Below are 14,193 nucleotides of genomic sequence, written 5' to 3'. Positions count from 1 at the left end.
TGTGTGTGTGTATAAGTATAAAATAAATAAATGAAAGCTCTCAACACTCCATTCCTCATTTCATGTTCAATTCTTATCCAGAGGCACAAGTTTGTTCTTGCTATTGTGGTGATGGTGGTTGTGGTTGATCGTGGGACTTGCACTCAGGGTGTAGGCACTGTCCCTGAACTCTTTGAGTCACAGTGCCATTTCCAGTTTTCTGGCAGCTCATTGGAGATAAGAGTCTCACACACTTTGCTGTCTGTGCTGGCTTTGAGCTGTGATCCTCAGATCTCACTCAGCCTTCTGAGTAGCCAAGATTACAGGTGTGAGCCACCAGTGCCCGGCTAAGTGCAAGATGGTCATTTTGCCTCCTGTGTATTATTATTTTATTATTATCTTACTTTTGCCAGTCCTGGGCTTTGGACTCAGGGCCTGAGCACTGTCCCTGGCTTCTTTTTGCTCAAGGCGCTCTGCCAACTTGAGCCACAGCGCCACTTCCGGCTTTTTCCATATATATGGTGCTGAGGAATCGAACCCAGGCTTCATGTATACAAGGCAAGCACTCTACCACTAGGCCATATTCCCAGCCCTTCCCACCCCTCAGTGTATTATTTTATAAGCATTCCCAACATCGAGGTGCTGGCATCTTTGTTTGTCATAGTTCACTTAACCTTGTCTTGTTTCTTGCTATTAACATTATTTCCAATATTCCATGTTTCCACTAGTGCTTGATAGCCATAGTCATCTATGTGATACTTCTGTGAAAGAGAGTGTTTGTTAGGATTGATTTGTAGCCATTTCTGCTAGTGTAGCTGGAGTACAAATTGAATGCTGAATAAGTGTGTTCTTTCCTTTCGTTTTCCTACCATACTTATTCCCTTATTTCATGCATCTACAATTATTATATCAGTGATAATAATAATAATATACGCATGCGTACATATATTTATACATACATACTCACTGAACTAAAGGGTATGGCGCTTTTTATTTCCATTGTATTCTTCTGATATTTTTGTTTGTTTGTTTCCAGGATTGCTTGCCATTCTGGAAAGATCTGATGATTACACTTACCTTGGCCCGTAGCCATACTCATACTGTTTCAATGTCATGGTGTTTTGTTTTTTTTTTAATTAGCTACATTATTGCCTGAAACAAATCACTTCAGCCTGTCTTCCCCCAGAGGTTGTGAGATAGAACAGTACTTGGAGGACGTTGTAGGAAAGGTACTGAAATCACCAACACTGCTGTGCGGGCTGGTGTTTTAGCACATGTCATACCAGGAGGGGTGGCTTGGGGTTTAAGGGAGGGAAAGCCAAACACTGGTGTTTCCCACTGAAGTCCTGACAGGTTGTCATCTTGGGAAGTGGTTTCTATCCATTTTCCCACCAAATTTATTGAGCAACTCAATGTACACAGTGTGGTGATAAGACTAGGCCCGGACAGGTGTGCTCCTTCCTCAACACTTAGAGTTTGCTAGGGCAGGGACAAGAGGTGACAAATAAAAGATAGTACCGGTGCAAAAGCGGGGCAGGGGCGTGCGTGGTGAGTGCGTGCTGGGGTGGGTAGGAGGTTTGCTCCCAGCAGGTGTCCCGGTTGAACTTTGCAGCACAGGGAACAGGGAGGCTCTTTGGAGAAGAGGCTTGGCTGTGCTGAGATCAGAACAGTTCTTGGGGAAGAGTCCAGGAGGAGGAGACACTGCAGGCCAAAGTGGAGGGGAGCAGGGCCAGGGAAAGGGAGGATGAGAAAACGGAAGAGTTTGTGCTCTGGTGTCTCAACAGAGAACGGGGAGCCTTCTGAATAGAGGTGAAGCGCAACCTCACCCACCTTTAAGCCGTATGGTTGTAGATGCCACACAGTTTGGAGGGAAAAAAAAGAGGTAGAACGGCAGCGTTCGCTTAGGAAGCTTCCCTAACCACTCTGTTGAAAGCCCAGAAGGAAACCTCCCGGCAATGCCTCCTAGTTTCATTCTGTTGGATGTAGAAGTTGTTATTTTTGCTCTGCAGATTCCGCGGAAGGGTATTTATTTATTTATTTATTTATTTTTTCTCAAATTTTTATTATCAAACTGACGTACAGAGAGGTTACAGTATTATACGTTGGGCATTGGATACATTTCTTGTACTGTTTGTTGCCTTGTCCCTCATGCCCCCCTCCCTCCCCCCCTTTCCCTCCCCCCTCCCAGTTGTTCAGTTCACTTACACCAAACAGTTTTGCAAGTATTGCTTTTGTAGTTATTTCTCTTTTTTTACCCTGTGTCTCTCGAATTTGGTATTCCCTTTGAATCGCGGAAGGGTATTTAACACCTACACAGGAAATAAATGTATTTCGCCAGGTATGATTGGTCACCACATAGGTGCAAGGCTTAATGTAAGCGTATTTATTTATTTTCCCCTGAGACTGAAATAAATGCAATTCAGGTCTAATTACTCTGTGACTGCTGGATCGCAGTGGAGTAACAAACAGAGAACAAATATTTTAGAAATTATTTCTGCTCCTCTAAGGAACTTGGTATAATTGAGCAAAGCGAGACAAATCCCATCGCACCCCCCACCCCCCGCCACCGCCCACCCCAGTAGAAAATACAGTGGCTTATAGGTTGCAGACCCAGCAGTATGTATTCTGCACAATTATAGAAAGCAAGGCGAGAAAATGAAGGTGGTTGGCCCGGGAGGTAGAGCCATCGCCGTGGGCATACCATTTGGGGAAGACTCGGGCAGACTTGGAGACTGACGGAATGAAGCGGAGTCAGAACGGCTCCCGCATTAGCCGTGTTCACGCGCTTTCAGGCTAACTTGATGGCACCGAGTGACATAAAAGAGCACGGTTCTCATCTCACCATGATGGAGACCCTGGGAGCTATTTACTTTTTAGCACAAAATAACTACAAGGTGAGAATCCAGCGTTTCTGCTGGTAAATCCTGCCCCAGGGTGGGCTGTTCCTGGACACTGTCTGGGCGCCTGACCCAGGGACCTGAGTCCTGGTCTGGGATCTCAGTGATTACAACCACACTCTGCAGCGCAAGCGGTGTGGACTTGGAGGTTTAGTCAGGGACGTTGCCTCTTGCAATGCCCGCGGGTCTGTGTTCTCTGGGCTTACGTCCCTGCTTGGCCACCCGGGCCCCGTTCCCTGGTTCTCTTAGCTTTCATTCGTGTAGACGAATGACCTCATCCCCAGGCCTCATGAGGGCTTTGTCAGGTTGTATTTTATCTTGACTGGAGCTCTCATCCTTCTAGCTGTATCTGTACCTTTCAGTCAAGCAATCCTTCAACTCACTTTTATCTTGTTTGGTTTCTTTCCTCCTTATCTGCACTTTAAAGGAAGGGCAGAAAATGACAGCCATGTCAGGGTAGCGGTATGGGTGTGTGTGTGGAGATGGCTGGTTTGTCTTATTGCTTTGGATTGGGTCCTGTGAGGTCCACAACGCCCCAAATGCTGACCCCCCCCCCCCATTCCCATCCTAGGACTGAAGTAACAAAGCCCTAGGAGTGGTGGGAGTGTGTAGTTTGCTTGTCTGGAGACAAGAAAAGCAGGAGTGTGTGAGGGACACAGATAAAGATAAAGCTCTTGAGGTTGGAGCAGGAGCCATGCAGAGAGGAGGAGAGGCAGTCTGTGTACAAGTGTTTCTGACAAACACCAGAATAGTGCCAAAGGCTCCCCAACTCCTGTTCAAGAAGGCCCAGGAGAGCTTGCTGAAGTGACTGCCATTTCTTTGGTTGAGGCTTGCAGGAACAGTGGTGGTTTCTTTGAGAGTCTTCCAATGGTCCCTACACAGTGCGTGCGTATCTGATTTAACCGTTTCTTTCAATTGTCCCTCATTGCTTCCCTTCCTCTCCCCTTCCTTTGTCCATCTCAATTTCCCATTTCTTTCTTTGCGACTGTGACTTCTCTGGTCATTTGCCCTATTTGTGTTCCTTCCCTTTCTTATTTTGTGTGGTAACTTAGAGACACAGGGCTTCATGAGCTGTTAGTGGGTGGAGTGTTAACTGGGGTGAACAGTTCTGTGGCTATCGACTGGGAAGCTGGACAGCTGTGGCTTGTCTTTATAATAACTTTCCCAGGCTGTGAACTCAGGGCCTGAGCACTGTCCCTGGCTTCTTTTTTGCTCAAGGCTAGCACTCTGCCACTTGAGCCACAGCGCCACTTCTGGCCATTTTCTGTATATGTGGTGCTGGGGAATCGAACCCAGGGCCTCATGTATATGAGGCAGGCACTCTTGCCACTAGGCCATATCCCCAGCCCTATAATAACTTTTTGACACCAGAACTTCTTGCTGATGCCAGCTTTCTATGGGGATGAAACCACAGCAGACATTGAGTTCTTGTTTAATACAGAAAACAAATCTTATGTTTAAAAACTATCTTTAATAGTTGGATGAAGGGGCTTCAATTCAACATGTCAGTTTATGAGTACGAGGCATCTTGATTAGAGGCAACCCTCATTATGTTTCAGGCTTACTTTTATTCTTTTTAAAAAATTTTTGGTGCCAGTCTTGGGGCTTGAACTCAGGGCCTGGGCATTGTCCCCGAGCTCTTTCACTCAAGGCTAGTGCTCTACTATTTGGAGGCACAGGGCCACTTCTAGTTTTTGAGTGGATAATTGGAGATAAGAGTCTCGTGGGGACTTTTCTACCTGGGCTGGCTTTGAACTGCAATCCTCAGATCTCAGCTTCCTGAGTAGCTTAGATTACAGGCGTGAACCACCAGCACTCCGCTTCACACTTATTGAAGATTAATGTGGAGCAAACTTTTATTTTATTTTATTTTTTTAAATTAAATTTTTATTGTCAAACTGAGGTACAGAGAGGTTACAGTTTCATATGTTAGGCATTGGATACATTTCTTGTACTGTTTGTTACCTCCTCCCTCATTTCCCCCCTCCCCCTTCCCTCTTTCCCTCTCCCCTCATGAGTTGTTCAGTTGATTTACACCAAACAGTTTTGCAAATATTGCTTTTGTAGTTGTTTGTCTTTTTTTTTACCCTGTGTCTCTCGATTTTGGTATTCCCTTTCTATTCCCTAGTTCTAATACCAGTATACACGGTTTCCAATGTACGAAGATAAGATACAGAGATAGTGTAGGTACAACCACAGGAAGGGGATACAGGAAGATCATTAATAATAGAAGCTACAGTTACACATAGCATGCTGAAAGTAGTTACAACAGTGATATAACGGTCGTTTCCATAACATGGAGTTCATTTCACTCAGCATCATCTTATGTGTTCATAGGGGCTATTGGGCTGTTGTGATCCTCTGCTGTGACTAGCCTAAACCTGTGCTAATTATTCCCAATAAGGGAGACCATAGAGTCCATGTTTCTTTGGGTCTGGCTCACTTCACTTAGTATAATTTTTTCCAAGTCCTTCCATTTTCTTATGAATGGGGCAATGTCATTCTTTCTGATAGAGGCATAAAATTTCATTGTGTATATGTACCACATTTTCCTGATCCATTCGTCTACCGAGGGGCATCTGGGTTTGTTCCAAATTCTACCTATGACAAATTGTGCTGCGATGAACATTGTTGTACTGGTGGCTTTAGTGAGTTCTTGTTTGTGGTCTTTTGGGTAGATGCCCAAAAGTGGGGCTGCTGGGTCATAGGGTAGCTCTATGTTTAGCCTTCTGAGGAGCAAACTTTTAAAAGAGACTTTTCAAGCATTCATCCTTCAAGCTACGAGAGATCTGAACAAGTCTCCTCCATACTGGTGAGAGATCAAAGGACCAGTGATCTCTCACATTATTTGAAAATGGGATTAACCTTGCAGTTCTTTAGAAATGGGGCCCAAGACACAGTATAAGAACTGCTGGTTTCAATATCTGATGTGGAACATTTGAATACTTTCTGCTGGAAACTCCAGCAGCGGTGATTGGGGAATATTTTACCGTCAGGAGTGTATGGGTCTTTGCCTTCATAAGACAATCCTATACATCTGAAAAGATGCTTTTTTGTATGTATCCAATGAAAACTGACAGTGTTTTCTTTTTGCCAGTCCTGGGCCTTGAACTCAGGGCCTGCGCACTGTACCTGGCTTCTTCTTTTTTTTTTTGCTCAAGGCTAGCACTCTACCATTTGAGCCACAGCACCACTTCCAGCCTTTTCTGTTTATGTGGTACTGAGGAATCAAACCCAGGGGCTACCACTAAGCCACATTCCCAGCCCCAGTATCTTCTTTGTATGACCAGTAAAATCTTAGTTGGTGATCTTTACCCCTTGAGCTCAAGTTTTGTATTTTTCATTAAGAGTTTATGTGTCCAAAAGTTTTTGTCTAGAGATGGCCTTTCTGAAATATCATTTGTGAATTCTCATCAGCTCTTCTGCCAACTCAGTAAACGTAGAACAGTTTTATATGAAAAAGATATAAAAATCCTTTAAGTTAGAAAATTCTTGGTGGTTACAAACGTATTAAATGCAATACAGCAGATGCTGGGGAGAACTCAAATAATGTAATTCCTAAGAAAGACAAAGTCAAGGGCTGGGGATATGGCCTAGTGGCATGAGAGCTTGCCTCGTATACATGAGGCCCTGGGTTCGATTCCCCAGCACCACATATACAGAAAACGGCCAGAAGTGGCGCTGTGGCTCAAGTGGCAGAGTGCTAGCCTTGAGCAAAAAGGAAGCCAGGGACAGTGCTCAGGCCCTGAGTCCAAGGCCCAGGACTGGCCAAAAAACAAACAAACAAACAAAAAAACAAAAGACAAAGTCAAAACACAACAAAATCAACACCAGGAAATGGGTACTTGCAGAGGGGTAGCGACAAGGGAGAGAGGTAGACTAAAGAAGAGGATGAGGCGGGGAAATGCAGTCAGCAAGTCATTGTATATCCTATGGAATTAAGAAAAGTAAGCTCACAGGTGTGCCAAGGGGGGATGAGAATATTCAACGGGTGACACTGATCAAGACGCGTTGGATTCCTAAACTGTTTTGTTGAATGGCACCTCCCTTGCATAAGGATATAAAGACAATAAAAATATTGTGGTATGACTACAATGTGGAAAATTGATACTAGAAGTCAGAGCATGAATCATGAGCTGGTTGGCCTTATAAAATTCAGACTCTTGATGTGATGGCTCTCAAAAGCAACAGAGTTTAGTCGTGTTTCTCATTATCTGGATAACCAAAAAAACATGGACTACAACTGGAATATCATATTCTCTTTTGTAAAATTTGCCCACTACCTTTTAAACATTTCTTTTCCCTCTCCAAAAAGAATGCAATGTACAAGTCACATGTAAACCTGACACTGTGTCAAGATGCATCAACAACCACTCTGACAGAAGTTTCTGGGTAGAGTGGCCCCTCTGGGTACAGGTGTCGGGGCACCTGTTTCTAATCACTTGCTTCTCCCTTTCAGATAATTTTGAGAGCCTTGCATCTCTGAATGAGACCATCCCCGAGCTAGCCTCCGGAACTGGACAGAACATCACACTGACCTACCAGTTTCAGATGAAGGGGCCAGTGAAGAGAGTCACGTGGGAGAAGATCCAGCCCCACCAGACAGACGTCTTAACGTCTTGCAACTTGTTGGAAGAGAGGAGTTACACCGCTAATTACCAACTCCAAGCCTGGGCTAACTGCCGCAACGGGAGCAGGGCGAGCCTCCTCTTCATTCCCAGCCTCACGGCCTCGGCAGCTGCCATTTACCGCTGCCTGGTGGAGGGCAGCGCGGGGGAGAGGGAGACCTACTGGGTGAGGCTGACCGTCCACCAGCCCCAGAGTAAGTGTGCAAGGGATCGCCTGAAGGGTTGAAAGTGGAAAAAGCCAATCACCGTGGCCGGGTCGCTGATGTTCTTTTCATTGTGGTAAACCCATTTGTTGAGTTGACTTTATTGTTTAACAATATTCTGACTTGTATTTTAATTTGTTTTTGTGCTTTATACTGGGGTGTGAACTCAAGGCCTGGGTTCTCTCCCTTAGCGTTTTCCTTCAAGGCTGGTGCTCAAGCACTTGGTCACACTTCCACCTTCAGCTTTTGGATAGTTCATTGGAGCTAAGAATCTCATAGGCTTTCCTGCCTGGGCTGGCATTGAGCCAAGATACTAAGATCTCAGCCTCTTAAGTGGCTAGGATTACGGGCGTGAGCCACCGGCATTCAGCCTAACAATCTTTTTAATGGTGGATTTAGGCATGTTGGGCATTACCAAACTTTAGGTGTCAGTATTTCTTTATCTTACTAATCCATTTAGCATAGATATAGATGTAACAATAACAATGTTTTGTTCTCTTATCTGCTGCATTTCTGAAAATTTCACACACATATACACATACATGCATACACACACACGTGCATGTACATATGACCCTCGTGTGCTCTGGTAGTAACAAGGCAGCGCTGGACTCGTGCCTGCTTAATCCTGGATTCACAGGAACTCTCAGTATGTGTTTGAGAAGGTTACCAGTTTGGCAGATCCAAGCTCTATTTCTTTAGTCATTTTCAGTCCTGGGCACAGAAGCAGTGACCTTGAGGCCAATGAGGCTGACCTTCAAGGCCTCATTCTGAACATTCTCCTTGGAAGTCTCATCTGTATGCATGATTTGTATTTACTCCTTTGCCAGAATGAAGCCCTCAATTGTGTATAAATCAAGCAGACAAAAACCCCACTCTACACTTGAATGAGAGTGAGAAAAAAATCTTTTTCTACATAAGGAACTGCAAATATAGAGAGGCTCATGGGGAGGAGAATATGGCCTGGTTCTGCCTGTGGGTGGCTTTCTTACTGCTGAAGAAAACGCCTGGAGAAAGAATTCATTTCAACCAGCAACAGACATTTTATTTTGCTTTATTCTCACCATCTCCTTTCCCCCTCCCTCCCTCCCTCCCTCCCTCCCTCCCTCCCTCCCTCCCTCCCTCCCTCCCTCCCTCCCTCCCTCCTTCTTAGCCACCATTGTATATGCTTTCAGTCACTTCATTTTCTTTGTCTCTTCTTTAACGTTCACAGGCAAGTCTTCCTAGCCCATGGCTGCCCCTCACAATCTCAGCCTTTATTGCAAGCTGGCATTTCTTCCTGCATTGGTCAGGAAGAGGGAAACCCACCAGCCTGCTGCCACCCCGGAGCTAGGCATAATAAGGAAGCCCAGTTCTGGAGGAGAGCAGGTTTTCAGAGCCAGTCAGTCACCTAGGACCCCACCAAGCCTTCTTTGCTCTCCTGGTTCGCAGCAGAAGCCACAGGCGATCTGGGATCTGGAACCAATGTCAAAGGTTGGCTGGGAAAATATCTTTGGGGGGAAGAATTAGCAGAGGTGCCTTATCACGCGTGTGGACACATACCCGCAGACACAACCAGGAAATAGTAGCTAAAAGTGTTATATCACAAGATAGAATAAAAATAGAATAAAGACCTAAAAATACAAACAGACATTAGGGTTTCTTTTTGAAGACCAAGGCATGAAAATTGTCACATGAAATCATCTTCAGACACATCTCAAAGAGGGTCTTGCCTATTACGTGCTGAGCAGTGGTCTACACTTATTGAATCATAGAGAAAATGAAGTCTCAGGAAACATGCTTTTTTTTAAAAAAACTTTCATTAATCGATAAAAATGTCTTAAGTTCAAATATGACCATTTTTTTTTGCACACAACAATTCCTTGTGCATAAGCTATGAGTAATGTCAAATATCTGCTGCTGGTGTGAAGGTCACTGTGTAATGATGGGCAGTCCAGTGTTCATGGGTTTTGAACAATGGCACAATGGCTATTTGACATTTGATTGGCAGGTTGAAAGAATAACAAGTGAACTCTATATCCATTAGTAAAAATTGTAATTGATGGAAGATGATAGTCATTGACTGTATGTTTTGGCTTAATTCTTTTTCTATTATTGCAAGTAAAGATTGAATCTAAGGAATGAGACAGAAAGCAAGATAGATCATTTATGTGCTCTCTGGTGCAATTTGATTATTTCAAGACCTCAGGCTGTTTGGTCAAAAATCAATGTAGAGATTAAAGCAGAGAGACAGGTAAAAGATGTGAGGCAGATTTAATTTATTTTATCTGTCAAGGGAGAGGTGATTGTGAGACAAATTTTATAAACTGCTGTACATTCTTTTCTTAGCGCCCATCAACTCCTTTTGTAGAACAACTATTGTATCCAAAAGACACATTTTCTAGACTCTCACACTTAGGCTTACATACAAACACACAATGATACACACTCACACACACACATATTTCTTCTTCATTATTACTTGCCTAAGTACATTTTCAGAAAAGAATAACTTAGTCAGAGGTCATCCAAAAGATTTTTTTATGTATTCTCCAATCAAGAATTACACAATTGCCAACCAATAAATCTTGTACTCAGGCCTTACTATGTTTTGAACAGAGGGAGAAAATGTCAGGATTGTGAGCTGACTTGATATTGACTTTCTTTGCTCAATATGAAATATATTTGTCTCCCATTTTGGATATACTATACAATTGTTCTGGATTGACTGTAACGAACTTGAAACTTAAGGCACAGGATCAAGGAACTTTACTGAGAGTGACCAAAATAGTTTGGTCTTCACTGTCTTCCAGATTTCCATTCAGCCTAACAGAAGTACTCTGCGTGCCACACAAATGATTTATGAAGCCTTTTTTATAATTAAATTTTATTGACAAGGTGATGTACAGCGGGGGCATAGTTACATAATGAGGTAGTGAGTACATTTCTTGTCTTGTACACCCTCCTTCATTTTTATGAAGCCTTTTTAATACTAAGTGACATACAGAGTTATTGTTTTGATAGTTTATTAATTGCAAAAAGGATAAGAAAAAATAAATGAGCTCAGCTCTCACAGTGAGTTTGTGGAGTAGACGAGGTTTGCAGGAACTTTGCTTCTGAGGGTTGTGCTTTTCCCTATATCTCGCTCATCTTCCATCAGTGCGGTATCACTTTCAAACGAATACTGAGCTGAGGATCCCGCTGGGATATTGGCCTTTGGTTTTCTTTCCTTGTGGTGTTTTCTAGTTTGGGATGCTGTTCTCATAAGATGAGTTTGGAAGTGTTTTTCCTCCACTCATTGGAAAGTTTAAGAAGGATAGAAGGATTGTTGGAATTAATGCCAGCTTGAATGTTTGGTTTAGTGTATCCATGAAGCTATCTGTTTCCGGTGCTGGTGATGAACCACAAGTCCTGGATTTATCTTGGCTGGAGGCAAGTGTGGCGTGTATATGTACATGCATGTGTGTGTGTGGGGTTTGCTATATATACTATATGTACACACACACATATGTATGCATTTAATATGAACCTAAGTTTTTGGTTGCTGCTCATGATACAATGTTTTGCTGTCCTTGAACCATCAATAACCTTAAATTTCCCAAACCTTTACAGTTAAAAATTGCTACTAACAAGGGGCTTAATAACTGCATCCATTTGTGTGCTCCAAACTTTCCCATGACTTTCTCTAAAGGTATCTCTGCTTAAAGTTGTCAAAGTATCATACTAGACTATGCTCTGTAAGTATTTTTGATTATATATGAACATTGCTATTCTCGGAGGAAATCATGTCCATTTAATTTAATTTTATTTTTTTATTTTATTTTATTTTTGGCCAGTCCTGGGGCTTGGACTCAGGGCCTGAGCACTGTCCCTGGCTTCTTTTTGCTCAAGGCTAGCACTCTGCCACTTGAGCCACAGTGCCACTTCTGGCTGTTTTCTGTATATGTGGTGCTGGGGAATTGAACCCAGGGCCTCATGTATACAAGGCAAGCACTCTTGCCACTAGGCCGTATCCCCAGCCCCTCATGTCCATTTTAGTTTTAAGTTTTCCACCAATACTACACATCTGAAATTTAGTGATTCTTGATCAGACACTGAACTTTTGAAGATCAATATTTGGGGAGGAAATTTTCATGAACTTTGGTTTATAATTCTCAGAAAAGTTGAATGGATTTCCTTTTCAACTACTTTCAGTTTTTCTTTTGCATTTTTTTTAACCATACATAGTGTGAGCTGCTAATCTCTAGGACTAGAGGCTGAGGTTTGTAAATTAAGGCAATAGAAATGTTCATCAGGGACTTATTGCCCATAGCCAAGACAATTCACCCAGGGGTTTCTGTAAAGGACAGGGAGGAATAGAGGGCTCTCGATTACAATTTACCTTGTGGAAAATGGCTTGGTGAACATTACTGACTCGAGGTGCTGCTTTTGAGCTGAACTGTGAGACTATAAGAGGAGACTGTAAGAGGAGAAATTAATTTTCATTTTGCGGGAGGGCCTTTACTTTCTACTAAAAATTCAACCCGTTTCCTCCTAGCTTTAATTTGGATTCCAGCACAGATTCTGAGGGTTGCTATTTGTTATTTATTTATGTATAGGATTTTGTTAATCCAGAACCTTCTTTCCTATTCCTATGAACTGTCAGCATGGTGATCGGTATGGACTGGGATGACGGACATGTCCATTTCCATGGCGTAGTATGATAAACCCATGTTAGTGTCTTCACGTGGAAAATCAAACCACCATGGCAGCTCGTTTGTATGTCAGAATCACACAACTGTAATCCCAGGGCAACGGGGACGCTGCTCACCACGTAGAGTCGCCTCTGTTGAAACAGAGCAAGACTAATTTTCAGCCCGTTTTTGTTTTGTTTTTTAAAATTCTGGAGGATCACTGAGTAAACCAGCTGGGAAATTCTGTTCCCAACAGCACAAGTGAGTTGATTACTCAATTACGGCCCATTATGTCATTGCATCTTCACAGTTGCCTCTTCCCACCAGGTTTTGCATTTGAAAGCACAGGACCAGTGGATGACCTGGGAGGGAGAAGCTCGTCCTATAGGTGGGACGGTCCAGTCCAGTCACCAGGTGCTGGTGACCGATGAGGTCAAGTTCACCTGACGAGTAGATTAGGGGTCTGTAGAGTTTGAAATGGTCCCTTCCGATTCCAATGTCAGGAACGTAAATCTCCAATGCAACAATATGGAGAGTTAGCACCTTTAAGAGGGGGACTGGCTCCTGTTGGGGGGGGCGGTCTTTACCAACAGAATAAGGGCATTATCGTGGGGTTGAGTGGGTTCTCAATAGAGGCCGGAGCCCAGCCCTTTCCTTCTCTCCCATTCGGCCTCTCTTGCCCTTCTGCCTTATTCCGTGGGACGATGAAGCAAGATGGCCTTCAGTAGCCTCGGCACACTGCCGTTGAGTTTTCTGGCCTCCAGACCCATGAGCCAAATACACGTTGGTTCCTTATAAATTACCCAGCAACAGAGAGGCCACTGAAGAGGTGCTGGGATAGCGTCTACTTCAGGAATAGGTCTTGGGCAAAGGACAAGCATAGGTCCTGATAGAGAAACGACAGAGTCGCTGTTAAGCCCTGCGCACCTCTGGCCTTAGGCAGATCCCCATCTCTATTCTTCCCTCACGGAAGGTCAAGAAGCCTCGCATGCGTCCCGGGAATCTGCTGCAGGTTCCCAGGCTTATCCTTCCTTCCCTCTCAGGTTCCTCTTCCTTCTCTCTTTTCAAATCCTGCTGTCCTCTTGGGGGTACATCAGACCTTAGCCACATCACTGCTGTTAGAACCAGGACTGGGGTTAAAGGTCATTGCAGCACCAGGTGCTAGCCTCAGGTAGAGCAAAGGCAGAAATTCTCAAATCTCCTGAGAAGAAACCAAAGTTTATTTTCTGTATTTATATATTCTGAACACCGATATGCTCTCGTATTTCTCTAACATTTTTTTGCAGTGAAATATAAAATATTTAGTTACAGTTAAATTTTTAAACAGCAAGAGGGGCCTATTCCATGTCTTATTGCAAGTGGTACTTGGTGAGTTCTTTATCTTGATTTCAGGAGCATGTTTGAAATAGTTCCTACTGCGTCCTGGAAGAGAAGCATAAAGTTAACACTGCAGTGGGGACCCGGTTAGCTCAGGGGAAGTAGACTTGGGACCCAAACTTGCTCCTTAGGCAGAAAACCACTGTGCAACTGTACAAGAGAAAGCGAACAAGGCAATTTATGACTAAACACGAAGCTGGCATGTGGTCACTATCTCTCGGGCCATCTATGCAAAGGCTGTAGGCACAGAAGAGATCTCATCATGTGCTATACACAGCACCTGACATCACCACCTGTGTCGCTGGCTTTATCCAGAGGAGCGCCTAACTCCGGTCGCTAGGGAAGGTGACAGCTTGCACCTTGGAGGAGGAATCTGGTGGAAGGCAGGCTCTTGCCGTCCCACAGAGACGGGGAGATGGGGGCTGAATCTCCCCACATAGCGGTTCCTAGGTCCCTA

The 14,193-nt window shown here is 43.9% G+C and overlaps 1 protein-coding gene across 1 annotated transcript in view; it reads left to right on the top strand.

Annotated features, from left to right (window-relative positions):
* Positions 1 to 12,806, top strand: part of Cd226 (CD226 molecule) — a 31,261-nt gene extending 18,455 nt beyond the window's left edge. Inside the window, exons 3-4 of the mRNA XM_048363284.1 lie at positions 7,336 to 7,698; positions 12,670 to 12,806. Coding sequence (XP_048219241.1) covers positions 7,336 to 7,698; positions 12,670 to 12,806 — 500 coding nt within the window. The remainder of the gene's footprint in view (positions 1 to 7,335; positions 7,699 to 12,669) is intronic.
* Positions 12,807 to 14,193: the final 1,387 nt, after the last annotated feature.

Source organism: Perognathus longimembris, chromosome 15 (genome assembly GCF_023159225.1).
Source record: "Perognathus longimembris pacificus isolate PPM17 chromosome 15, ASM2315922v1, whole genome shotgun sequence".
Taxonomy (NCBI): domain Eukaryota; kingdom Metazoa; phylum Chordata; class Mammalia; order Rodentia; family Heteromyidae; genus Perognathus; species Perognathus longimembris.
The sequence above is the reverse complement of the archived record's forward strand: the minus strand, read 5'-3'. Positions and strand labels throughout refer to the sequence as shown.